General features: G+C 39.2%; 1 protein-coding gene across 2 annotated transcripts; it reads left to right on the forward strand.

The window, feature by feature from the left end:
- The first annotated feature begins 874 nt into the window (after window positions 1-874).
- On the forward strand, window positions 875-24,957 carry igf1 (insulin-like growth factor 1). 2 transcript variants are annotated; one of them, XM_034313382.2, is made up of 6 exons: window positions 875-1,626; window positions 2,539-2,707; window positions 15,995-16,176; window positions 16,587-16,622; window positions 18,822-18,874; window positions 19,167-24,957. In XM_034313382.2, exons 1-6 carry the CDS (start codon window positions 1,594-1,596, stop codon window positions 19,228-19,230), a joined length of 537 nt encoding a protein of 178 aa, XP_034169273.1. In that variant the 5' UTR covers window positions 875-1,593; the 3' UTR covers window positions 19,231-24,957. The 2 variants fall into 2 exon arrangements, with proteins under 2 accessions (XP_034169273.1, XP_034169274.1); XM_034313383.2 differs by lacking the exon at window positions 18,822-18,874 and having other exon boundaries at window positions 885-1,626.
- The last annotated feature ends 479 nt before the right edge of the window (window positions 24,958-25,436 follow it).

The following is a 25,436-nucleotide window of genomic DNA, read 5'->3' on the forward strand; positions in this document are numbered from 1 at the left end:
GTGAAAAAAAGTGCTGTAGGTTTTTTTTTAAAGTTATAATAAGCTATTTCTGTGAAACATACATGCAGGTTGATGGGAAGGACACTTCCTTTGTGTTTAAAATGTCTTCTGTCTTCAGATTTACAGTGGAATATACAGTAGATGAGTGGAACAGCGCAGTCGTGATCATTTAAAGGAGGCAGAGTGGTAAGAAGAAGACTGTGTATAAATGTGAAATTCATCCACGACCCAAAGCCTGACAGATTTTTTTTTTGTGATGTGATGCGAAGAGACAGCTTTAGTTTGGACGGCACGCTCATGCTCTAGGTGGGAGGTGACAGCGTTTTGCCAGCAGCGTGACCTCCTCTCTCTCTCTCTCTCTCTCTCTTCTCTCTTTCTCTCTCTCTCTCTCTCTTTCTCTCTGTCCATCCCTGAAATGTACACGGTGGCCTTTTTTCCCTCTGCGGCTTTGAGTCATGCCTCACTCCAGCGTGCGCCAGTGGAGCAAAACCTTTCTAGGAACTAGCTCTAAGTCTCTTGCCCTGGTAATGAATGCGCTGTGTGTTCGTGAGAGAGCCGAGAGAGCTCATTCCTCCACGGTCAGCCAGACCGACATGGACAAAACTCAGCCGAGCAGCCAGACAAAGCATCCATCACTCACGCGCAGATGATCCCGTGCAAATAAATACTCTCTCTGCAAGCCTTTTCGGGTCCACCTCACATTCAGAGAAGAGAAGCGGCGTTAGATGAACACCTACATCTTCGCCATCACATTAACACCTTCACTGTGATGAATTAACGGCTGCGTCGCTCTGACTGGTACACGCCGAGGTACCAGACTGGTACTTCTCCTAGTCTCTGGGGTGCTAGTGTGGATCTTTGATTAGAGCCGAGCTTTAAAGGTACATCAGTGCTCTGGTTATGTACCTTTTAAAGGTGTAAACATGGTACCACCACGTCGACAAGGGGGGGGGGGGGAGAAGAAAAGTAGAGTTTGGTAGCTTTATTTCTCAGGGTGTAAGCGTAGGAACTAGACTGAAGCTGTGTAAACACTTTAGGTGTTAATTCAACCCTGGTTTTTTTTTCTGTGTGTGAAAATATAAAGTGCGTAAAAGAGGTTGGGAATAAAGGACGCGTAAAAGCGCACGTCGCGTGACAGTTTTCCACGCAGTGTTTCGGGTGGCACTGTGAGTTCCCAAGAGGAATCGAGCAGGATCTTTGGACAGATCAAAATTCAGTCCTGTTCTAAGAAACGGGGGAGGGATGACGTAATTTGAAATCGGGCCCAAAAATCCTCAGCGAATAACTTAGCGCGCACGAGGCAGCGGGCGAGTGCTGCCCCAGCTGTTTCCTGTTGAAAATGTCTCCGTAATGTAGATAAATGTGAGGGATTTTCTCCACTAAATCCGTCTCCTGTCCGCTAAATCTCACGTCTCCGAATCGAGCCTGCGCAATGGAACAAAGTCGGAATATCGAGACGTGACACCGGCACCGCGTTTCCTCCTCGCCGCTTCTTTTCTCGCAGCTTTTTTTTTTTTTTTTTTTTTTTTTAAATTAATTTATCTTTTATTTTAATGACTTTGGAACAAGTGTTTTCTTCGGACAGACGCTGGGATGCCTAGAGGACATTTGGGTGATGTCCTAAAGGTAACTTCTGACATTTTTTTTTTTTTTTTTTTTTAAGAAAAAAAATCCTTTGCAACCTGATCAAAAAATTTAAAGCATAGATCTGTTTAGTTGTGTCTGGAAAGGATGCTCAAGCCTTAGAGCCATCCAGAAATCCTAAACCTTTTTTTTTTTTTTTTATGCATGCATGCACAGATTAGACGCTGCGTCCTGGCAAAGTTTGGGCACGTTTTTTTTTTTTTTTTTTCTTTTTGGGGGGATAAAATTCTAGTGGTGTAAAAGACGCACAAAACGCGCATCAGTTCATTGGCTTGACCGCACAAGTTGTGCTGGAGTCCATCTTGCTGAGTGTGCATGATCTTAAAAACGCCGTTGAAGCCGTGAATGCGCACAAACGTCGCTGCGTAAATGCCCCACTTCTGCTCGCTCTCACTCTCACTCTCCAGGGTGGGTTTGCTGATTTGATTTGATCTGGGCGCGGATCTCCATCGCGGTAGATAAACTGAAGCGCATGAAATAAAAGGAAAGAAGACAAGATCATGTTTGCATTTCCATTTCTTGGGGATATTTGCATGGATCAGGTTTAATACTCGGAGCTGAAAGGCTGCGCGTTATTTTGGCACTCAACCCGGTGGATGCACGTGCCAGCATCTTCAAGGTGGGGCGAAAGAATAAATAAATAAATAAACAAATAAACAAGCAAACAAATAAATAAATAAAAACTTTTTCATTGCTTTATAACATTTCCATTCTTTCCCCAGTCACTTGTTAAGACGCACGAGCCACCGGGAACATGATGGAGTTAAATGTCTGCTTGTGATAATTGAGTGTTAAACAGCGTGTTGTCTTGGGCTGGGTTTCAGTTTGATGGCTCTCCTCCTCTTCTCCACCTCTCTCTCTTTCCCTCTCTCTCTCTCTCTCTGTCGGATGCAGTGGACCATGCGCTGTGTGTCTCGCGGCCGCGCGCTCGCCCGGCTGCTGCTGCTGCTGTGCGCGCTCGCGCTGACGCCGGTGGCGGCGAGGGCGGGGCCTGAGACTCTGTGCGGGGCGGAGCTCGTGGACACGCTGCAGTTTGTGTGCGGGGACCGAGGCTTTTATTTCAGTAAGTGCAACTTTTTGATTTATTCATAAAGGCTTGTTTTGCTGCTGCTGCTGCTCTTGCTGCTGCTCTCCTTTCTTCAGCAGAAGTGCTAATGTGCTCCTCATAAATAAATGAAAATAAAAGAAATGCAAGCTTTTTGCTTCAGTTCACTTAAAAAAAAAAAGCTTTCAGGTAACTTTTTGTCTCCAGGGTTGTTACAATACTATCGTTTTGACTCTGATACTGATACCAAGTATCACAATACCTGATATCAAAAAGGATAAAAAGGCCAAATAAATAAATAAATAAATAAATATCTTAGTAGATAAAGATGTGAGTAAATAAGTGAATAAACAGGTAGAGGTTCCCGGGTTCGAACCTGAGCTCAAGTCTGTGCTGGGTTTCTGTGCAGGGTTTCCTCTGCATTCTCCGGTTTCCTCCCACCTCCCAAAAACATGCACTGGCAACTCTAAATTGCCCCTAGGTGTGAACGAGTGTGTGAATGAGCATGTGAATGAGCGTGTGATTGAGTGTGAATGAGTGCCTTGTGCTCGGTGTTCGTATGATAGGCTCCGGATCCAAGCACTTACTGCTAAACAAATAAACAAACCAACAATAAATAAAAGTGCATATATCATCTGGGATTTACAGAGCCTCTTTTTTTAAGAAGGCATGACCTGTTGAGATACCAAAGTCATAGCCATGAATTGTGTAACTTGTGCTCACAACTTAACATGTTGTGTAACGTCGAAATTCTGTGTCATTAATCCCAAAATTTGTAAGTAGGATACATAATAATTAGGCTATACACTGAGACTGTAGAAGCGTGTCAGGCTGTGTATTGTGCTGTATCATTGTGTGTTATAACTGTATCTAGCCTATTTATACCATATTCCTTTTTAGCATTTTAATATGTACTTTGTATATACCTCTGCACGTGCACAATCTGACTCACCCATAATATAATACCAATATAGTGTGAGTCTATTTAAATAACAACGTTTGCCATTGTATACTTGAAAAAGTGCTGATCTTTGTGCACACATGTCGAGCTAACCGAACGCCACGATGCTCTGGAGAAACTCGAGCTCAAGTGGTCTGGGTGATCTATCAGGATCAGAGATGAACGCTGACAGAGAAATGAAGTGCAGCCTCGATAGGTTCACAGTACGACGCAGCTGAGCGCTCCAAGTGGAGTTTGGCTGAAGCTCAGTGAAAGAGAAAGGAGAGAGGAAACCACTGTAGCACTGAGCATTTTTCCGATCGAGAACATAGAGCACTCCAATAAAACCCTTTCACTTCCCTTCCGAGACTTAAATCATGCGCTGAAATGAAATGCGTTCTTATGTGGAGAACACCGAGGCACAAGGTGTTCTCCTATTCAAAGAGAAGGTCTGGAGCCTGGAGAAGGTCTGGAGAGGTTCATAAAGTAAGATGCAAGAAATAATTTGTGCTGTGAAGAAAAGTAAACGGATACCTGCGGTCTGATATTAAATAAGAGGAAACGTGGCTCGCTTTCTTGCAGACTACAGGAAAAATATGCAAATCAATATTTTAAGAACCGCCTGTAAACTCTGTACTTAAGTAAAAGCCCTATTATAAAGAAATACTCTGATAAAAGTTGAAATACAGATTCAAATTTGTCACTCAAGTTAATTAGGGATGCACCGATAGCAATACCGAGCTCATTTACTCGTGTAATACCAACAGCCAATACCAGGTGATCCTATGTGACGTAAGCCTAGTGTACTCTGTTGCGCTAATGAACAGATAACACAAAATGACCGAGATTTTGACATATTTCACAAATAGTTATTTTGTCCCCCTTCGAGCACCCAAAACACCCGAGCCAGGTAATCACTGAGTGTAGATTCTGCACATGTTGGAAAGTAGAATGAAAGAAATAAAACTGGCAAGGAGTGGCTTGGGAATCATTGTGCTGGCAAAATCTCAAAAACTAAGCGATTATGTGCTACGCAAACAAAAGCATCATAAGTTATATTAGTGCTCATGTCAACATACTAGGTTCTGGTTTGCAAGCGACAAAGCAGAATGCGATTGTTAATTTTCAGTGTACAATACACAACACGGAGCTGCGATTTCAGCGAAAACGTCAAACATCAAATCGACAATGCGACAATTGACGTTTAATCTAGCTTTTCTCAGTTCTACGCAAATTAAGTATGATGTGCTAAAGCGACAAATCCAAGCAACTGGCTTGAATGATTCCTCAGACCAATCCTATTGAACGTGTGGTCCGACGTTTCTTCAGTTCCCCGCTCACACCTTTAGTTCCTACCTGCAGTCAGTTCCCAGTTACTGTCTGATGCACAAAAATGAAAGGAAAAACTTCTAACTGTGGTTTCATCTTTATCCTGTCGTTGAGTGTCCAGAGACATTGCAAAGAAAAATAAAGCATGGAAGAAAGTAGCAGAGATTGTTGGTGCCTCTGGTGAGTGTACGTAGCTTTGCTAGTCTGCCAGTGAAGCTAGTACTATGTAACGTAAATCAAACACCCAAATTTCACACTGATTCATGCATTATTTTAGCTGTGTTTAACTAATTAGTTGTAGGTTGTACATTTTGTATAGTGCAGGCCACGCCCAAGTGAGACGAGCAGTTTAAGAGCACTGAATTCACTTTCTGCGTGTGTACTACACCCAGGGGGCGCTGTTTGTAGCAGAAACATGACCCGTTTCTGAATATGGCTTAGAAACAGAAATAAAACTAATTTTCGTAATGCAATAATCAGTTACTCCCATAGTCATGGCCCAAAAACAAGTTAAGAACAATGGGAGTTGTATGGGAGTGTGAGAAATTGCTAGTACCCACTTTTGAAGTAAAAAAATTAATTCATAAACCCTCACAGTTAGCAGTACAATAATAAAAACCAAATGTTAATGATTTGCCGAGTAGGCATCCACTGCTGAAGAGAAAGTTCTTTGCTGAACGAGCTGAGGAGGTGTGAACGTCTCGGGCCGACCGCTCTGACATACGGCTTTGCATTCTGACAAGTGGATATACGCCGGCACTAAAAAGATTAATTTCACACACATTGTGTAAAAAGTAAGTCGAACTGAATGAAGCTCAAACTGAGACGGAAAGTTACTTTTCCTGTCAACAGCCATGGGGCTGTTCAGTGGTCAAAAAAGAGGAGTTGGCCAGATCCTTTATGGCCTTTCAGTGACTGAGGGTTTGTTTTTTCTCTGAATCAAGTCCAAAGCAAACACATTTACGGTAATCTGAACTTTCTGTGAAACTGTTGCATCATTACCGCATGCTGAAAGTGGAATAGGACTGGCCGGGTACAGCGCATAAACTCAGAGGTTTGAGTTGTTAAGTGGAAATTATTAGGACACTGCATGTTCATTTTTATTACACAGGAAAGATTATTTTAGTAATCAGCTAATCTGGACGTTAGATTATAGACTCTGCTTTTCTCTCAGTGGACAGCTTTTTCCCAAAGCAAACCAACAGAGACTTTCTGGCAGTTGTGGGATTTGAACTCACAACCTTCTGGTCACTACCACAGAGTCATAACCGCTGAGCCACCGCAGCCATCTCAACAAATAATCAGCCAGCTTGAATAGTCGTGCCACGTCGCTGCTAACGACTCACATTATCTGACTTTTTTCCTTTTTTTAGTTGTAGTTATGATCTGGAAAACTAAAGTTTTTATCCAGAGTTTAGTTCTAGGTCGTTTTCACACTTGCGTGTTTTGTGGCCGTTTGCTCTGGGAATTCGGTACGTTTGATGAAGTGTGAAAGCTGTTTTGGAGCCCGGGAGTGGTCCAGAGGACCGATCCCTGTTCCCTTTCAAAATGGTGGTTTGGGGCTCGCTATAACTGATCCGTGGTGTGGACTGCGTAATGTGTGGAACGTATGCGCTGTCTGCACTGCATATCGCATAACGTGATTAGTTTATCCTTTCACATTACTTCCTGGTCACCATTCGCTAAAAGTGGCATATAGAATTGTGCAATCAATTGAAAGCAAACTTGTGCTTATGAGCCCCACCCCAGATGAGTCAAGAATCACTCCTGAGTGTGGACTTGAGTAATCAGAGCAAGTGTGAAAACACCCTTCAAATGACAACATGTAGTATATCTATATGGGTTGTCCAGCTGTTAGCTCATAGGCATATTCGGCCCTCCCAGACTGCGAGCTGATTGGAGAGAAAGAACAACACTGTTAGAAAAACATAACGTAACCTTTTTTCTCTCAATTTAGTCATTATCAATATCAGCTTTAACAAAACTTAGAAACTTTAAGGCCTCTTTGGTTGCATCTCTGGGGGAACCCTTAAAGGTTCTATGTAGAACACCACAACAGAGTCCTTCACTGTCAATATCTTCAAGTAGAACCATTTTAGGAGGCTAAGAACCCTTTATCCAACGAACCCTTAAAGAACCCTTGAAAAGTGCACCAAGAACCAAGACAGTTTAGATAAATGTTAAGCAGATTCTAGATATTAAGAACCCTTTTCTGCAAGTGTGTATATTGACTGGGAAAGTGTGTGGTACAAGCTCAAAATTATTTTTCTACTATTTTCTTCTTAATACCTAGAAGCTGTTGGTGGTTTAAAATGGAGCTAAATGGTCTTGGTACTTGGTGCACACGTCAAGGGATTTTTGGTTATCCTTCTGATGGAATGCTTAAATCATGGATCTTTAGTCTTATCCACAAAGGGCCGGTGTGGCTGCAGACTTTCACACCTGATTTCACTCGTTTAATCGGTTCATCTCAACTATCAAGTGGGCCTCCAGTTTGGCTGTAATGAAAGCCTGCAGCCACACTAGCTGACTGCTGCCTTAAAGGTTCTTTGTAGAACCCCACTAGAGAGTGTTTACCTTTCGCTATCTCAAAGTAGAGCCATTTTAGGAGGCTAAGAAGCTTTAAATTTCCAGTGAACCCTTAAAGAACCATTAAGAGTGTACCAAGTACAAAGACAGTTTTAAATGCTTGACAGGTTCTAGGTATTAAGAAGAATCCTTTTCTCACCAGAGGTTTAAATCTTAAACTTTAACAGCTTGGTACTAGATGCATTCTTTGGTTCTTCTACCCTTAGAGGGAACCCTTAAAAATACTATGTAGAACCCCAAAACAGATGTGTTTCCTTATCTCTAAGGAGATAAGTAGAACTCAAGTAGAACCCTTGAACCCGTGAACCTTTGAAGAACCCTCGAAGAATGTACCAAGTACCAAGACCCAGAGATATTAAGAAGAAAGTAATTAGCAATAACTTGGAGTTTCTACCACATACCACAATGGTTCTTCAAGGGTTCTATAAGGGATCATTGAATAATTAAGGTCTCTTAGCTTCAAAAAAGGGTTCGATTTGGAATTACTTGTTGCTTTCTGATAGGAAAACACTCTCTTATGGGGTTATTAGCATTATCCAGTGAACCCTTCCAGAACATTTAAAGAGAGTACTAAGACAATTTAGCTCTTTTTAACAACTTACAGGTTCTAGGTATTAAGCAGAAAAACCCCAGAAATAATTAGTAACTTAGCCAGCTAAGAAGGGTTCATTTGATAATTACGGATTCTTAGCTTCCAAAAAAACTGAGTGGATCCTTTAACGGTTCTTCCAGATGGACAACCAAAGAACCCTTTAGTGTTCTAAATTTTAAAGAGTCTATAGACTGGAATTGGTAATGACTAAATTTACACAAAATAGGACAAAAACAAGGTTATATTAGCACTAGCTAGAGACTGAGAGTGCTAGATAAAAGCTCCTGGGTGTTCGTTTCTTTGCCAAGACAATAACAATGAAGCAAGCTCAGAAAGTCCATTTCAAATTTCAGGACTGAAATGTTTCCTGCAAAAGGAAAGGGATTCCTAATACATAATACATTCATGAGATTTCCCTCACTGAACTTGCTGTGCACGGCTATTGATGCATTCCCATTTTTTCCAGAAACGGATTAACATGTGTGGAAATTTCCATCTTTGCTGTAAAGGGGATTATAAAATCTTTATCTGGGAGGTAAAAAACAAAAAGAAACGACAGTGAAAAGCAGTATGCATAATCATCACTGAGCTAAGCTAACTGTTGAGATGAGAGTACACATAAAAAGTAAGCAGTGACGTGTAGCACTCCTTTTTTTTTTTTTTTTTTGAGGCTTGCGTGCTAATCGTTGGAAGCAGCTGTAGCAGCAGCAGCAAATCAACAAAATTCACACACACACACATACACATACACACACACACACACACACACACACACACAGAGTCGGCTCTGGTCCCAGAGCAGCAAAGGATTACGAGGGATTACAGGATGATTAGGATGTTCTCCCTCGCTGGACTCACGCAGAATACGCACATAAAGGCCTCCTGGGTGCATTTCGGTGCCATGATGAAAGGTGTTGATTTTCCAATGACGAACAAAATGAAGAGTGAACACACATGTCATCAGACATGACTAAGCCTAAGATTTCACCCAGGTTGTACAAAATGATAGTTGACGCTGAATAGTCTTCATACTATACTAGTGCGGTACTGGTGCCACTGAAATCGCAATTGGTGTTTCAGAGCTTTTGTACCTGTTTCTTAGTGTTATGGACACCAATACAATACTATGATGATTTAGATCTTTGCATAACTTTGTGATCGCCCAATTAAATGCTCTCTAGAATACATATGTCCCGCCCCTGGAGGCGTGCCTTGCTCACTCTTGCCTGTTTCAGAAGGAAATATGTCAGCCTACGGAATCAACTCCCAGCTAATAAGCCATGTCATGGTGACTCTACAGACTGGACAATCACGTATCAGTGGTATTCTTGGAAGCTTCACGTCTTCTCTGCTGTGTTGAGTGGCACGTTAAGAGTGTCTCAATAAGATTTGAACTGCATAACGAATGCTCAGCCAACAGAAAGTGCAAAGAATTTGGTTTGGCTGTAGGTGTTTGTCATGTCAGTGATGAGGTTGTTTCCAGGGTTTGAGCTGCTTTTGTGGTCCCCAGTGCTCCGTAAACACTCTGACACTACTCAATCAGTGTGCTCATGACTGCTCCTGGAGTCTAGAATGTTTTTTTTTTTTTTTAATAACCACAGTGAGGCAGTAAAAGTCAGCTCCCAAAAGTGCCACTCTGGAAGACGTTGCTCTTTGCCGAGCTCCCTGGAACAGTGGGAGTCATGCACAGTCAGCTGAACGTTCAGGCTACTGCACGTTGGCCACCAGCCGTTTTAGGAGCATGAAATGGCTCGATCAGGAAAGTGATTGTATGAAATGCTTTGGCGATGGAGCGAATTTCACAAATCGTACAAAAAAAAACGTCTGCCGAGTTCAACCGAAGCCAAATCCCGTTGTAGGTCGGCTGCACGCGAGCACCACAAATTTGGAAGAGTGAAAGCCTGCACATATCTTCTCAAGCTGCTCAGTGTTCTTGGAGTGGAACACAAACCGCCTCAGTAACAGATGCCCTTGATTGACTGCTACACTGGTTACAATGAATCAGCAAACCCGACGCCATACAACACATCTGGAACTCCAGTGTGGATCCCAGCGGTGGTGTTCCAGCTGTCTTATGCAGAAGGGCTTCATCTACAGCACTGTTTCATCTACAGCAGTGTCACATTTTGGTGTTTTCCATGATCCCAACTCACCTGATTCAACTCATTAGCAAGACTAGACTGGATGAGAATGTGTAGGGCAATGGTACTTCTGGACCAGGATTGAGAAACAGCAATGCTGCTCTGCAGCGTACATGATATCAGTGGTCAAATATTAAACATTTTTCAAGATACAAACTGCAAGAAAGCCAGTCTTACTCTGCTGGATGCTAAAACCCGAGCTAAACAGAAAAACGGATCAGTTAGCCACCCTAATGAAGCATTTACACACCTAACTACACCAGATAGACACTATAATAAACAAGCCTATTTGCATAGACGTTAATGCAAATGTTAAACAGACGTCTTCTCACAGAAAACTTTATCATATCAACAATTACGAAAAAGTTTTTTTTTACTTTGTTTATGTGGAAGTCCCCATGGATGAGTTGTTACTATAGAAATGATAACGTATTATAACAAGTGCATTAAAATAAACATGTGATTTGAATCTGAACTACTGTCAGAGCTGCTGTTATATAACATTAATCAACACCTTCTGACCAATCATAGTCAAGAATAAATGTAGTATAAAGCTATTTAAAGCTAGTCTCTTGTCCTAGTGAGTATACTCTTAAGGGTGCTTTGGTTGTCCTTCTTGGGGAACATTTAGGAAGCTAAGAACCCTTAATTATCCAACGAACCCTTAAAGAACGCTTGAAGAGCGCACCAAATACCGAGACAGTTAGCTAAATATTAAATGCCTGAGATATTACCATTAACTGTTCTGGTGTATGCCATTAACTGGGTATTATTGCTTATACGATTGCTTATCTTAGAACCTCTCACCAGAGGTTTAAACCTTACACTTTAACAACTAAACCATCTTGGTACTAGATGCACTCTTTGGTTCTTCTACCCATAAGGGGAACCCTAAAAATACTCCGTAGGACCCCAAAACAGAGTGTTCCCTTATCTCTATCTCCAAGTAGAACCCTTTTAGGAGACTAAGAAGTCTTGAAACCTTTGAAGAAGCCTTGAAGAATTTGGAGTTTGTTCCAAATACCCAGTTAATACCTACACTCTTAGGTTCTTCAAGGATTCTTTAAGGGTTTATTGCATAATTATGGGTCCTTAGCATCCAGAAAAGGGTTCTACGTGGAACCATATCTGAACATTTTAAGGCGTCTGCCAAAGGAACAACCGAAGAACCCTTAATTGTAGGGTCTGAAATTGGCCATGACTAAATTAAGAGAAAATAGAACAATAAAGTTGTTAGCATTAGCTAGAAGAACCGTTAAGTATCCAGTGGACCATTATAACCCTTGAAGAACCCTCTTTTTCTCAGAGTGTAGGCTCTAACTCATCAGAAAGTAATCTACAGAACTGATTCCATTTGCTATGTTTCGCATCTATAGCTGAGTTTACTTGACTGCCTCCCAGCCTTATTCAATCAAGCAGCATGCAATCCATACGAGGATCCTCCTAAAAAGAAATTTAAATCTTGGGTCAATAAAAAAAACAAGTGAAAGGAACACACACACAAAAGAAGGCTAATGTGGCCCACATGTCGGCAGCTGAAAACAAGAAAAACATCAAAACAGCTCCATCCAACCATATTGTGTGTCATTACTTCAATTGACTATGATTATAAGCATAAAAGGTTGTTTACTCGTTTTTGTTTATGATGCTTCAGCAATGGCAGGGAAAAACAGCGGATGTTAATTTGAGAGGCCTTTCTTTCTTTTTTTTCGTTTTTTTTTTTTTTAAATGTTTGGAAAATCATCCATAAAGCAAATCTGCTGTCTTCTGACAACCTGTGCGAACGTGTAATCACAAGCTTAGGCTTTAAATCTCCTTCTTTCGCACGCAAACAGCATCTTCAGCGAGAACAGAGATCTTTTATTTATAATCCTCAAGCATACATTAGTGTGAAAACACGTCTGCTGCATTGGAACGGACGGGACATTAAGGCGAACAGTTGTATGATTTTACGATCTCAGTTGCTTTAGTTGTTGTTTTTTTTTTTTTTTTAACAAGGTCAAACACACAAACATCCAGCTAATTATAGGGAAATCCATGCTTCTAAACGACTGAAGAGACCGAGGAGATGGAAACGCAGCTAGGTACTGCCAGTAAACACATGCACAAACTCATGGAAAAGAAAATGACTACAAACAGCAAGGGGGTGGAGCCAGGGCAGAGGACCAGTGAGAAGAGGACAAGCTAGGACCATTGAGTGCAAAAGTTTGCATCCCCCATGGTTTTTGAAAGTAATCAGAAGATAAAAGTCTTACAATTTAAACACCCCTGTCTTACAAATTCTCTACAGATAAGTAAGGAGTAAAGAGCCCAATGTCATGCTTTTATAGGAAGATAATCAACAACAGGGTGGTGTGATGACGTGTGATGGAGTCACTGTTACCACAAATCAAGTGTTTTATTCCTCTTACACCGCAGCAATTTGCCAGTGATGATCATTTTTATTTATTAAAGAAGGATATCATATATTTTATCCATTTATAGTTAGTTCCCTTTGTCACTTATATTACAGCAGATATAAAAAGTTGTTCCCTCACGTTCTCCTGAATTTAATAAGACAAAAAATGCAGCTCGGTACTACTCGTGCCTGAAGACTTTGCCGTGGTGGAAAACTTACAAGAAGTTACAGCTTTTCCTCTAACTGTTACCAAGTGCTTAAATCAGAGACTCCTTCCATAAATGTTAAATAAACATCTCCTGTCAGAGACGAGCTCATTAGTATAAACCTGTGATTTGCAGCTGCACTATTGTAAGAGCTGCTGTTATAGAAAATTAATCAATGCAACATAGAAAACTATTTAAATCTTATACTGACAGGGGGCTGCAAACTTTTAAATTATTACATATTTAACCATTTTTGTTATTTTCTTGGTTGTTTACATTTCTTCTTAAGGATGTACAAACTTTTGCACTTGAGTACAAGTTGTAAACAATGCAGAGCCTGAAATTTTTCTTAATGGCATTGTTTTGTTTTTCCCCAAACCAAGAGTTTTGGTTCCCCAAAAGCAATTTGAGTATTTTTGATGCATAAAAAGCTTCAAAATATAAATACACACTGGACATGCTTGTTATGTTACATATCAGAATTCACAAAATGTTCCCCTTCATTCATTCACTGATTTGTTGATTCATCTTGAACGTAGCGTCGTACACCCCATGGGCTTGGAGGTCTGCAGGGACGCACGTGTTTCCTAATGAGAGCCCCTTTCTTCCCAAAGCACCGTTGTCAGTGTGCAGCAGCTCCAGAGCAGAAGTTAATGCACTCTGTCAGCACTGGCAACCCGGCGAGCCAGGAGCTATTAACTCTGAAAGGGAAAGGCATTTCCTTCTTGTAAATGCCATATTAAATTATTATTATTTTATTTGGTAACAGGGAAAAGTCTATCAGAGCTGTATTGCTCTACGTGAGCAGGGAATTGTTAGTGGAGACCAGGAGACTTTATAAAGGCCACCGGAAGGGGGAGATTGGGATTCAATATGTGTATATACGTATGTGTGTGTGGGTGTGTGTGTGTTGGAAAGGGATGACTGGAGAAGAAATAACTACTGCGTCACTCAGATGCCTTAAGGGACCTCGTACATAATGGTCATTAAATGATTTGGTTAATATTTCTACTATTTCTAGGTAGTCTGCACCATTCTATCTGATGTCCATATCAAAATTCACAACATGATAAAGTGGTCAAAAACATGATTCGAAACATATGAGCTCATCAGTCAAGCATGGTGGAGGTAGTGTCATGGCTTGGGCTTGCAAGGCTTCTTGGAATGGACTCACTAATCTTTACTCATGATGGTAGCAGCAGAATAAATTCAGAAGTCTGCAGAAACATTCTGTCTGCCAATTTACAGAGAAACGCATCCAAACTAATTGAGAAAAACTTCATCATGCAGCAAGACAGTGACCCAAAACACACTACCAACACAAAAAATGACTTCATCAGTGGAAAAATTGGAAGGTTTTAGACTGGCCAAGTCAATTAACCCAAGTGAGCATGCATTTCACCTCCTGAAGAGCAAAAGTAAATTCCAATACTTTTGCTCATCTAAAGATTAGGTGGTCTGGCACAAAAGGTGCCATGTTCTAAGTTGTTTATCACGTCTAGATGTAAATATCAGAAATGAAATTGAAATTCTGATCTATCTTCTCATATTCATCTTTTGATCTCAAATCCAAATGTCTTCAGTGTATAGCAAAAACAAATGAATTGGCCTTTCTGTTCCAATACTTTTGGAGAGGACCATACATCTGGATTTTTGTACAGCAGCTTTGAGTGTCTGTTTTTCAAAGCACTATATAGATAAAATTGAATTGAATTTAGGAGATGCCAGATCTCTGATAGCAATACTGTATTGCAAACTGACGACTCCATAACTGAAAGAATTGCAATATAATGTGTAACACAAATAATACAGACCTGGAAACTGGATTGATTGAATGGATACATATGCCATTGTACAGTAGGTTTCAGTGTTGTACAGTGTTACAATGATTTGACTCTTTAACCACCGCAAAATGTATCTACCCAAGTAATTACCGAGTTTTCTCTGCAAATTGATTCTGCTTCTCGATGGACAAACGTGGCCTCCGTAATGAAGACTTGAATAAAAAAAATCTGGTCAAAGTTTGCAAATGTAATTGGGAGACTGTGAGTATGAAATCCTTCATAAGTCTCAGACGACATGTTGGTATTTTGTCGTTCAAAGTGAAGAATTAGATATGAGATGAGAATCTGAAAAAATAGGAGAAAAAAATGGGGTAAACATAGAAGAAGAAAGGAAGAACTTATATCTATTAACATTATCTGTTAAAAAAAATGCCCCATAGATATCCCATCCAGAATAGCATGGGTTCCTCGCTCATTAGGCATCTAAATCTAAATCCATATCCAGATATCTGTAAAGCTATTTATTGTTAAAAGTGCTATATAAATAAAATTTCATTGAATTAAAGAAAAAAAACTGAGTTGGTCTTGTTACAATGCAGATTTATTGTAGCATACATGAACCAACTGTACTGTAATTCTTGATTTTGACAATAGTTCAGCTGCAAATCACAGGTTTATATTAAAATATTACCCTTTCTATAGCAACAGCTCATTCATAGGGATGTTGTTTATTTTTAAAAAATGTACGAAAATTTTAATTTTTGCAAAATTGCTGTGATATAAGAGAAATCAAACACTTCAGGATGTGATGTTTTGGGAAAATAATCACTTCGGGGTGGTAACATTAACTCTAGTTCATCCCTCCACCCTATTGTTGGTTATTTTTACTATAACACTAAGTGTTTTAATCCTAAGATAAGCACTAATGCAGGAACATGCCATTAAGAAAACGTTCTTAAATGTGTGATAAACTCCACGGCCAAACATTAGTTGTGTACGTTGTTTCTTTGCTGATATCTCCCCATGCTTCCACTCACCCAAATCAACTCAGTTCCTCTCTGGTAGCGATTCCATCAGTGATTCTTTAGACCAGTCCAAATGTCTCAGCGTTCCATCCGGCTCGTAGAACATGTCACACACAGATTTGACGCTATGTACCCAGTTATCATCCAGGAATGTGGAAATTTCTGTGTTGCGTTCGGGTTAAAACACAAAAGTCAACCTCAGAATCTGGACAACAAACTGACCATCCGTTAAGTCACATGGTCTTTGATTCAGGGTCGTTCTGTACTCATTTGTTTTTTCGTTTTTTTGTCTGCATCACAGGCAAGCCAACAGGCTACGGCCCCAACTCGCGGCGCTTGCACAACCGTGGCATCGTAGACGAATGCTGCTTCCAGAGCTGTGAGCTGAAACGACTCGAGATGTACTGCGCACCAGTCAAATCTGGTAAAGCGCCACGATCGGTACGAGAGCAACGGCACACAGACACGCCCAAAACACCAAAGGTGAGCTTCAGTTCTACTGCTTCCAGTAATCCAATATGTAAAAAGGAACATTATATGCAAAATAGCCAATTTGTCTCTCTTTTTTTATTGCTATAACACCTAGTTATAAATTATATACTGTATATTTTTAAGCAAGTCACTCTAATAATAACTGCTGGCTTATGTTTATTAACCACGCAGTGACTGGTAAACCTTTATGAATAATTTCTATATTATATATATTTAGCATATTACATATATTATATTATATATATTTAGCATATTTAGCATATATATCCTCAGGATCATTAAAGGTCCTAGCTAGCTAGCTATAAATTACAGATCATGAAATCAGTGCTTTTGTGACTTCAGTGGTTTCAGATGTTTTGTAATTTTTATTTTTATTTATTTATTTTTTTTGCTTTTTACAGAAACCTATATCTGGTCACAGCCATACATCTTGTAAGGTACGTTTATTATTATTATTATTATTATTATTATTGTTATTATTATCTGGGAAAAGTTTAAAATTGCAAGGACATGGAGCTTATCTATATATCTATCTCTCTTTAAAGGAAAAATCAATGAATTTTTCAAAATATCAGCATAATGCGCTCGTTGTGAAGAAAAAAAAAATGTTCAAAAAAAGGAAAATTTTTTGAAATACTCAGATTTTCTTTACATTTATTAACCAGGGGTCGCAACGTCTAGATATAAACACAAAGTTATCTGTTTCATTTCTCGTCCAAATTACCAGTGAAATTCCATGTGACTTCTGCACGTTAATGTCGATAGTGATAAAATGGTTGTAATTCTGGGTTTTTTTTCTTATAACACCCTGTCTGTACCTCTTTGCCTCTTAACTGGGCTACAGGTATGCAGGAACCGTGTCAGCAAGTTAGCACGTGAAATTAGCACTCAGTAGCTAGCATTCATTAGAAAATCTAGCTCTCTTTTTGTCCAGCTGTCGCAGTGATATAGCTTTCGGAAATAGTTGACCTTCTTGACCTTTTCGACATCCTGATACTTTGCCATATTTGCCAAATAAGAAGTTAAAAGTTTTTTGGGTTTTCTTACAACATTTAAGTATAATGTTTACGTTCCTACAGTGTTGCTGCCACATTTTAGTTCAGTTTAGAAAATGTTAAAAACTAAGATTTTCCTAAAGCCACCAGCATTAAAACAAGATGATACAACAAAGAAGTCGTTCATTTTAAGTGAGAGCTGGCGATCTACAGCAACAGGAGGCGAAACAACCATTAGCGAGTAATACCAGTTTATCTTTATGTAAATGATCAGCAAAGCCATGTGACGATTACCAATAACAGTGAGACGCTGTGGTACCATTTTTTCCCCTGAAGCATTATGCATTTTTTTTTTCGTTCCATATAATGGTTTCTACCTACAGCTCCAGAATCAGTGTGATTTGTAGTGTTGGTGTGTTGGCTCTGTGAGAGCTGAATTTAAGCCATTCTGCTTATGTTCATCCAACACTTCCAGCCTTTTTGTTTTAAATTAATTGTGACGGATGCAATTTATACGAAACACTTCCAGCCAGATTTTTTTTTTTTGCATTGCAAACTGCATTTGATTTGTGGTCCAGTGTACAGGAGTGGTATGGTGATGCATGTAATGGTAACGTTGCTGCCTCACAGCTCCAGGGTTCCTGATTCGATCCTGAGCTCAGGTTACCTCTGTGGGTTTCCTCTGGGTTCTCCAGTTTCCTCCCACCTCCCAAAAATTCCACTGAGTTTCCAAGTGTAAATTGCCCCTAGGTGTGAATGTGTGTGTGTGCATTGTGCCCTGTAATGGACTGGTGTCCCATCCAGGGTGTATTTCTGCCTTGTTCCCAGGATATCAGTAAAACCATGGAAATCAGCACTGAACTAAAGACAGAAACTCCACATAGTGACTAGTACTGAGCCATTTCAGCAACACAAGGCAAAAAAAAAAAAGAAAAATTGCACAGGGTTAAAAGGTTTAAAAAACCCAGAACCCTGGTTCCTGTTAATGCCATTGTGAATAATTCTGACTCTTTAATTTATCTAAAGAATTCTCATACATATATATTTTTTTAAAATGGTGAATTTCCCCTTTAAATGTTTGCTTGCATGCTTTTTAGAGCCCCATATAAAAAAGGAAACCATTAGCAGGAGACGTGGCTAAGTGGATTTTGTGGTAGACCTGCAGGCTCTCTCTCTCTCTCTCTCTCTCTCTCTTCAGGCTTCGTCCTGTTCCCATATGTCATGTACAGGAAGCTCACCAATTTCTGCACGAGGCTCACATGCTGTCCTACTCTTCATAAATTTTACATACTAATCTCTCAGCACTGAGACACTACATGTGCAGCGTCGAGTACAGAAGGAGGTTGTGTTTCTCCTCTCCTGTCTGTAACTTGTCCATTGAAAACATGTCTTATGTGCCACATCACACCACAGCACTGTTGATTTCTCAAATCTGAGAGATTGTTTCTCTTTAATATTAAAAATTGTATTGTTAAACAAAGAAAAAGGTATAATCGTTGATATGGCGAAGTTTTCTGTAAGGAGATGTTTATTTCTATAATATTTATGGAAGGAGTCTCCAGTGTCACTGCTTGTATTGTAAAGACTTTACACTTTGCGGTTTCACTGTAACATGACAAGCTGCGTTTTCTTGTCTTCAAGAGAGAGAAAAAAGAGAGGATGGTGAGGGAACGTCTGTTTATAGCTGCTAAAACGTAAGTGACAACAGGAACTAACTTCGTGGACGTTCCACAACATAAAATGTAACTGTAAATGGATAAAAAAAAGTATGCTGAGTCATTTTTTTAATAAATTAAAAAATTATAATTGTAAAATTGTTGCTGTGGTATAAGAGGAATAAAACACTTTGGGACATAGTGTTATAGGAAAATAACTTCGGGGTGGTAACATTACACCACTCCGTCGTTGATTACTTTCCTAGCAGAGCATGCGCCCCAAGTGGATTATTCCTTATGAAGCTTATGCCGCTGTCTCTTTGCATTTCAGGAGGTCCATCAGAAAAACTCAAGCCGAGGGAACACCGGGGGGAGGAACTATCGAATGTAGTTAAGAGAAGGATGAGTGGAACTAAAGGACAGTGCCAAGAAGGGAAGCAAGAACAAGTAGAAGCTTACCTGGTCTTCAAGAGGAGTGGTTCACTCTAACAGCAAAAAAATAAATAATAATAATAATAATTAAAAAAAAAAAAAAGGATAACGGACCAGCTCTATGTACATACACCCCTTACGACTGACTATTTTAGACACTGCACCATTCCACACCTGGGAGGGACAACATCTGTCCAAACAGCAAAATTAATATAGCTGCTAAAAAGTGTAATATAATAGCGGCTGCTACATATTATGGCAGTGGGAAACCTCCTGTATAAGAGAGCCACTGGAAACTTTAATTGACCCAAACTGTTTCAAGGCACCACTTCCTGATGGGTGGGATAGAGCCAGTGGGTCACTGGAGGAGAGGTGAAGGTTTTTCTGTGTCATGGGTGAAGTGAACGTTGCAACGGTCCCTCCCACATACACACACAAACACACAGACATGCCTTCGCAATTAATTCCAGATTGCTGCAATCCAGTGCAAAATGCAAGTTGGCAGAATTTCAGCACCATTTCTGATTAAGCTTTAGTCGAAGACAGTACACAAGCTCTAGCACTGATGAAGAATATCTTTGTTTTTTATGTTTTGGTTTGTTTTCGACAAGAAAAAGAGCTTAATCAGAATAATTCAAGAGCTGTTTAGACAGAATATTGTTAAAAGCAGATGGTACACTTTCAGGATGAGAACATGGCTAAGCAGGAGGATCTCTTTTTGTTTTTACATAAAAAGAGTAACAGAAACCTTCTGCAAAGGTTATAGAAGATTATGGAGTGGCAATTCTGACAAAGACAGCTGAGATCAACTTGTTCAGCTTCAAGAAGCGTTGTTGCTTCGATTATAAAACATCAGACTGCATGACTGGTTATAAAGCCAACATTTTCACCAAAGCATGTACACCGCATACAACAATAAGCATTTTCACTAAAGCCTACCAATATTATACAAAAGATGCAAGCAAAACCCAGTGAAACTTCCGACACAACCAACATGTTTGCTAAATACAGGGGTGGACAAATCAGTAGCCCGATTTTGTGTCCGAGCCTTTAGTTTTTAAATCATAGTTGCCCAGAGCAAGAAACTAAAACCTGCTCCTGATTAACTATCACGAAACAAGCGTTTTTTTTTTTTAAGTTGGTACATAGCTATGCTTTAACATAACGCATTTGTTATGACGAAACTCAGTGCTGTAACTATAACACAAGCTTCCAAATGCCACGACCTGCTGCACTACACACATTGGATAAGGCGCGATGTAGCTGTTGGTAGAATTATTTTTTTTTTACTGATTGTGGAACAAAAAGTTGGACCCAAAACCGTCATCTAACGCTCCTGACTGCTACACGTATTCACCTTACGGCTAAACATAATAAACTCGAACAAAATCTTTCACGTGCAATACGTGGCGAGAAGCCCGTACAGCCAAAATGTCAGTCAACAACTTGCTGACTCTGCATTAAGGATGCAAACATAACCTTTGTTAGAAGACTATAATAATCATAAACTTTGTTCGTTACTCTTAGTCTGTATTAATGCACTTCAATAGCTAACAAGCTCACGATATGTTATTACATTATGTTAGCTACCACTTCTTAGCCGTCACTTAGGTTAAACATGGGACTGGGAAGCATATTATGGGCTAACTAATGAATTTAGGATTTGTCCATCCCTATAAATAAAGTTCCCACAAGACCACCACTTCACCACCTCTGAGGAACCAGGCTCCACACGGAGCCCAACGTTCTTCTGGAGGATTCTTCTAATCCAACAGCCTGCTTTGGGAAATCCGGACTGTGACATTAATGTTCTTTTGCGTAGTTAGTGAATCTTCTTTCCAAAATCCAAGATTTACACAATCACACTGTCCTCTGTGTAGCCATCTCTGTATTCAATAATCCTATTTATGTTAACCATCTCATTTCCTTTTTTTTTTTTTTTGGTCGTTCATTACTTTACTGTTATACGTGATGCTGTCATATAACAGAACAATATAAGAACTCTACCCACTATATAATGGTGCTATTTTGTAGTATAGTATAAGGGTTGGCGAAACGTGATCTGGGTGAGGGCGGGATTGGGGGCAGGGAATGTGAACTGAAGTTTTGGATGTTTGGATATGGAGGTCTTCCCTTTTTTTGCACAGCCTTGTGGGCACCAGTCTATTAATGCTCTTTTTAAATTTTTAGGTAATGATGTATGCAAGCTAATGTATTTGTGTAAAATCTGTGAATGCATGGTGGAAAAACGTGTTGTGATCCCGCAATTTTTTTTTTTTTTTTTTTTTTTACCATTTTAAGTTATTGATCTTTGGACTTAATCAAGATCCCTATGCCAAATAACTAAAGAGAAAACACTGTGAACTACGAACTTCCAGTCCTATTTAAGTTTTAAACAGCAGCTATGTTTACATGCGAAGATTTTCACTAGTGCGAATGAATTCACTCCGATTTTAGATAACGTGTGAACTGTTTATATGTATCCTAAACTGGGCGGTGTGTAGACAATCTCCGTTTATATGCATGCAATTCGATCCAAAGTTACACACATGCGAGGAGCAAGGTTTAGTATCAACGTTACTATAACAACAAAGTGCATGAGAGTTCAGTCAATAAATTCAGCTTTATAATCACAGTGCTTTTTTAATGAGTTTTTTTTTTTTTTTTTACTTTGCCCTCCCCCACTTTTCTCCTTAATTTCGATACCTGCTAATTCTCCCAATCATATGACAGCTACCAACCGAGAAGGGTGAAGGCTAACATGTACTTCCTCCAAGACAAACACATCTTTTTCAAACTGCTGCTCATGCTGCGTCACAGGATGGTGTACCACACTCGAAGGAAAGCGCTATCTGCCCTCTTTTGCATACATGAGCTCACAGATGCCCATGATTGGCCAGTGTCACTGTGATTGACAGGGGAGAAGAAGTATGCCACCCTTCCCATCCAGAGAGCACAGCCAATTTTGCTTTCTTGGCTCCCTGGCCAGGCAATCTCCAGATGATGGGGCAAAAACTTTTCTATTGCACCATTCAGAAGCATATTTTTGAATTATTTAAATTAAATTATTTACGTCTCTTAAACAGTCATCCAGAAGTCATTATTACAGCGAGAGAATTTGGGATTGTAGGGCTGTAGTCAACACCGCCATTGACAAGTCCAAGACCAGGACTAGCAATACCGAGTCTTAATGGGGTCGAGGCCAAGTCAAGACCAAGTCTAAAAACCGTCAAATCCTTTCTGATGCCAAGCCTTTACTTCAACTAGCTTGCTTCATTCGTGCTTCATTGCGCTAATGATTAGGCTATTTCCTATTACGTTTTGTGAAACTTTGTGCAGGCAAAATGAAAAGACAACACAAACATTATTTTTACAAACTCTCAGCCGAGACCAAGACCAAATTTTGCAAAACCAGTGCCCAAGACCGAGACAATTAGGATTATCAGGATTATTATAAATTGGATAATGGATTATTAGGCTGCATGTAAACATAGCTAGTGTAGCTTTCCCTACACTACATTACAATACATTTTTTTAGGTTTGGATTTAAGACTTAGGATTTGGCACTGACTTGCAGTAAGAAAGGCACTGAAGGGTATAACACCGTCCTTGGTTGTAGGTTCAGAATTTCTTTTCGCACTGTAATCACTTCAAGTCTGTTTCTATTTGATCTTAAAAACTTTATTATCCAAGCAGCTGAATGTAGGTTCCAGCCTGACCTGTTTTATTTATTACACTTATTAAAATGATCTCCAACATTTTGCAAATAGAGTCGGTCTAAAATGTTATCTGGTTAATGGATAAAATTTTAAGCTAGCTAAGCTTGGCATGCTCATTTGGGTTATTACAACGAATAAGTATTCGTAATTTACTGGAAAGGCCTACTACCCAAGGCTTTTACTTGGGAATTTTGGGGAAATCTTGTAGTATTCTGCTTAAGAGTTTTATTCCTCTTCCAACATTCTACAATAATGAACAATTTTGCAATAAATGGTTCACAGTTACAAATAAGCAGATAGACATTCCAAAATTTATAGGTCGACTATAAACTATCTTGTTCACTGGTTTCTGTTTTTTTTTCTCTCCGAAGTGGGCATAATTATTATTTTTTTGTTACCAGTAATCATGCTAGCACACATAAAAAGCTCTATTTAATTCTACTCAGCCACAGTATCTATATCCATATCCATATCGTACATAAAAATAGAAGTGTAAGCATTTTTCAAGTTACATAGCAAAATACAAATTCTAAAGATACCAAAGATTTTGAATAGCTAGGACTGATATTGTGTGTCCCTGTTTGTTACTAAATTAATTTCATGTCACTTTTTGAAAATGGTTTTTAATGTATTGTAAATGGAATAAGGTCAAGATATTTCTCAAGCTGTTTGGATATGATGAAATGGTACATTTATGATAAATTAAGAGTTCACAGTGATGGAGCTGCTTCAAGTTGTACAGTACATTGTTATTGTCATCATCATGCTTTAACATATCTCACAAAAAAGTTTTTTTGAGGAATATGGAATGGCAAAATTGTGAGTTTTTTTGGTCCCATTTTATATTGTGTCTAATAACTGTGTAGTTACATGTTAGCTATATAAGGCACTATAATGTGTAGTGTAACTGCTGAGAATGTAACCCTGCGCTCACACTAGGTGTACATGTGCAACACAGTACCGCAATTTCAGCAACGGTGCAACATTTGAATTGAGATTTTTTTCAATTATGTGCAAATTAGATATGACAAATGAGAGATAAATCCAGACAATTGGCTTGAATGATTCCTCAGACTAATCCTATGGTGCTGGTGGTTCGTTTCCTAGCTCACAACTTTAGTCCATACCTGCAATTAGTGCCTGTTTACTGTCTCAAAAATGGAATAAAAATTCGTAACTGTGGTTTCATCTGATCCTGTCATTCATATATGACCTCTCAGTAAATGTGTATAGAGACATTACAGAGAAAATAAAGCTTGGAAGAAAGTAGCTGAATGCACGTAGCCAGTAAGGTTAGCTTGCTTTGCTAATCTGCTAAGTGAGCTAGTACGAAGCAAAGTATATGAAATGAATTTTTTTTTTACATTGATTGGGGCGTTATTTTATTTGTCAGCTGTAGGCTGTACATTTTGTCCACTACCATTTCTCAGACAAACTCCAAGTGACTTGCTCGTGTAAACGCAGGGTTATGCTGTTACAGATGGATTACAGAAGTAAATCTTACATAAATAAGCACATTTTCAATTGTATGTTGACATTTTAAAAGTTATTTTATAGTCTTTTCTATCATTTCCAGGCTATATTTTATGTTATAACATGCAAACCCACCAAAATAGGGTTATTATGCTAGGGTTATTATCTAAAATGCTAATCAACACTCCTGCTACGTACTGTCAAGATCCAAAACTGAAGTTGATACAAATGTGTATATAAATATATTTCCTTCTGTAACAGTGCAGATATTATCGGTAGTCACATTATAGTTGCCTGTATAGTTTAACTCCACAGGTAAAAGAGACACGTAATTTTAAACTGTCGTAAAATCAAATTGAATTTTTTTTTTCCACATTGAGAATTTTTTGTCTTTTGTAATGAGGCTTCCATGACTGGTGATGTGTTGTCTTCTCTAGACAATATGGAAATAACTGACAGACTGTTCACCATTCCTGCTGAATAAACCACTTGTCAATATTCACAATTCTCAATGAGTGAGTTACTATTCTAAGATTCTTAAATGCATCTCGATTCTCTCTTTAAAAGATGCTGCCTGGATAATCAGATTTTTTTGTAAAAGAAATAAAAAGAGTTCAAATACAATGTGCAAAAAAAAAAAAATTAAAAACACACACTCACTGTCCACTTTAATAGGAACAACTGTACGCATGCTCATCTATACAGTTATCCAATCAGCCAATCATGTGGCAGCAGCACAATGCATAAAATTATGTAGATGCAGGTCAAGAGTTTTAGTTAATGTTCAAACATCAAACATCAGAATGGGGAAAAAGTGTGATCTCTGTGACTTAGCCATGGCATGGATGTTGGTGCCAGATGGGCTGGATTGAGTATTTCAGAAACTCCTGGGATTTTCACACACAACAGTCTCTACACATACTTTACACAGAATGGTGCAAAAAACAAACAAAAAAAGACTGAGTGAGCGACAGTTC

Source organism: Pangasianodon hypophthalmus, chromosome 18 (genome assembly GCF_027358585.1).
Source record: "Pangasianodon hypophthalmus isolate fPanHyp1 chromosome 18, fPanHyp1.pri, whole genome shotgun sequence".
Taxonomy (NCBI): Eukaryota; Metazoa; Chordata; class Actinopteri; order Siluriformes; family Pangasiidae; genus Pangasianodon; species Pangasianodon hypophthalmus.

Excerpts from the sequence above, each read along its gene's own strand:
- igf1 (XM_034313382.2), top strand. The coding sequence starts at position 1,594 with ATGCCTAGAGGACATTTGGGTGATGTCCTAAAG. Across the intron at positions 1,627-2,538 it reads ATTTGGGTGATGTCCTAAAG|TGGACCATGCGCTGTGTGTC; the intron begins GTAACTTCTGAC and ends TGTCGGATGCAG. Across the intron at positions 2,708-15,994 it reads GGACCGAGGCTTTTATTTCA|GCAAGCCAACAGGCTACGGC; the intron begins GTAAGTGCAACT and ends TCTGCATCACAG.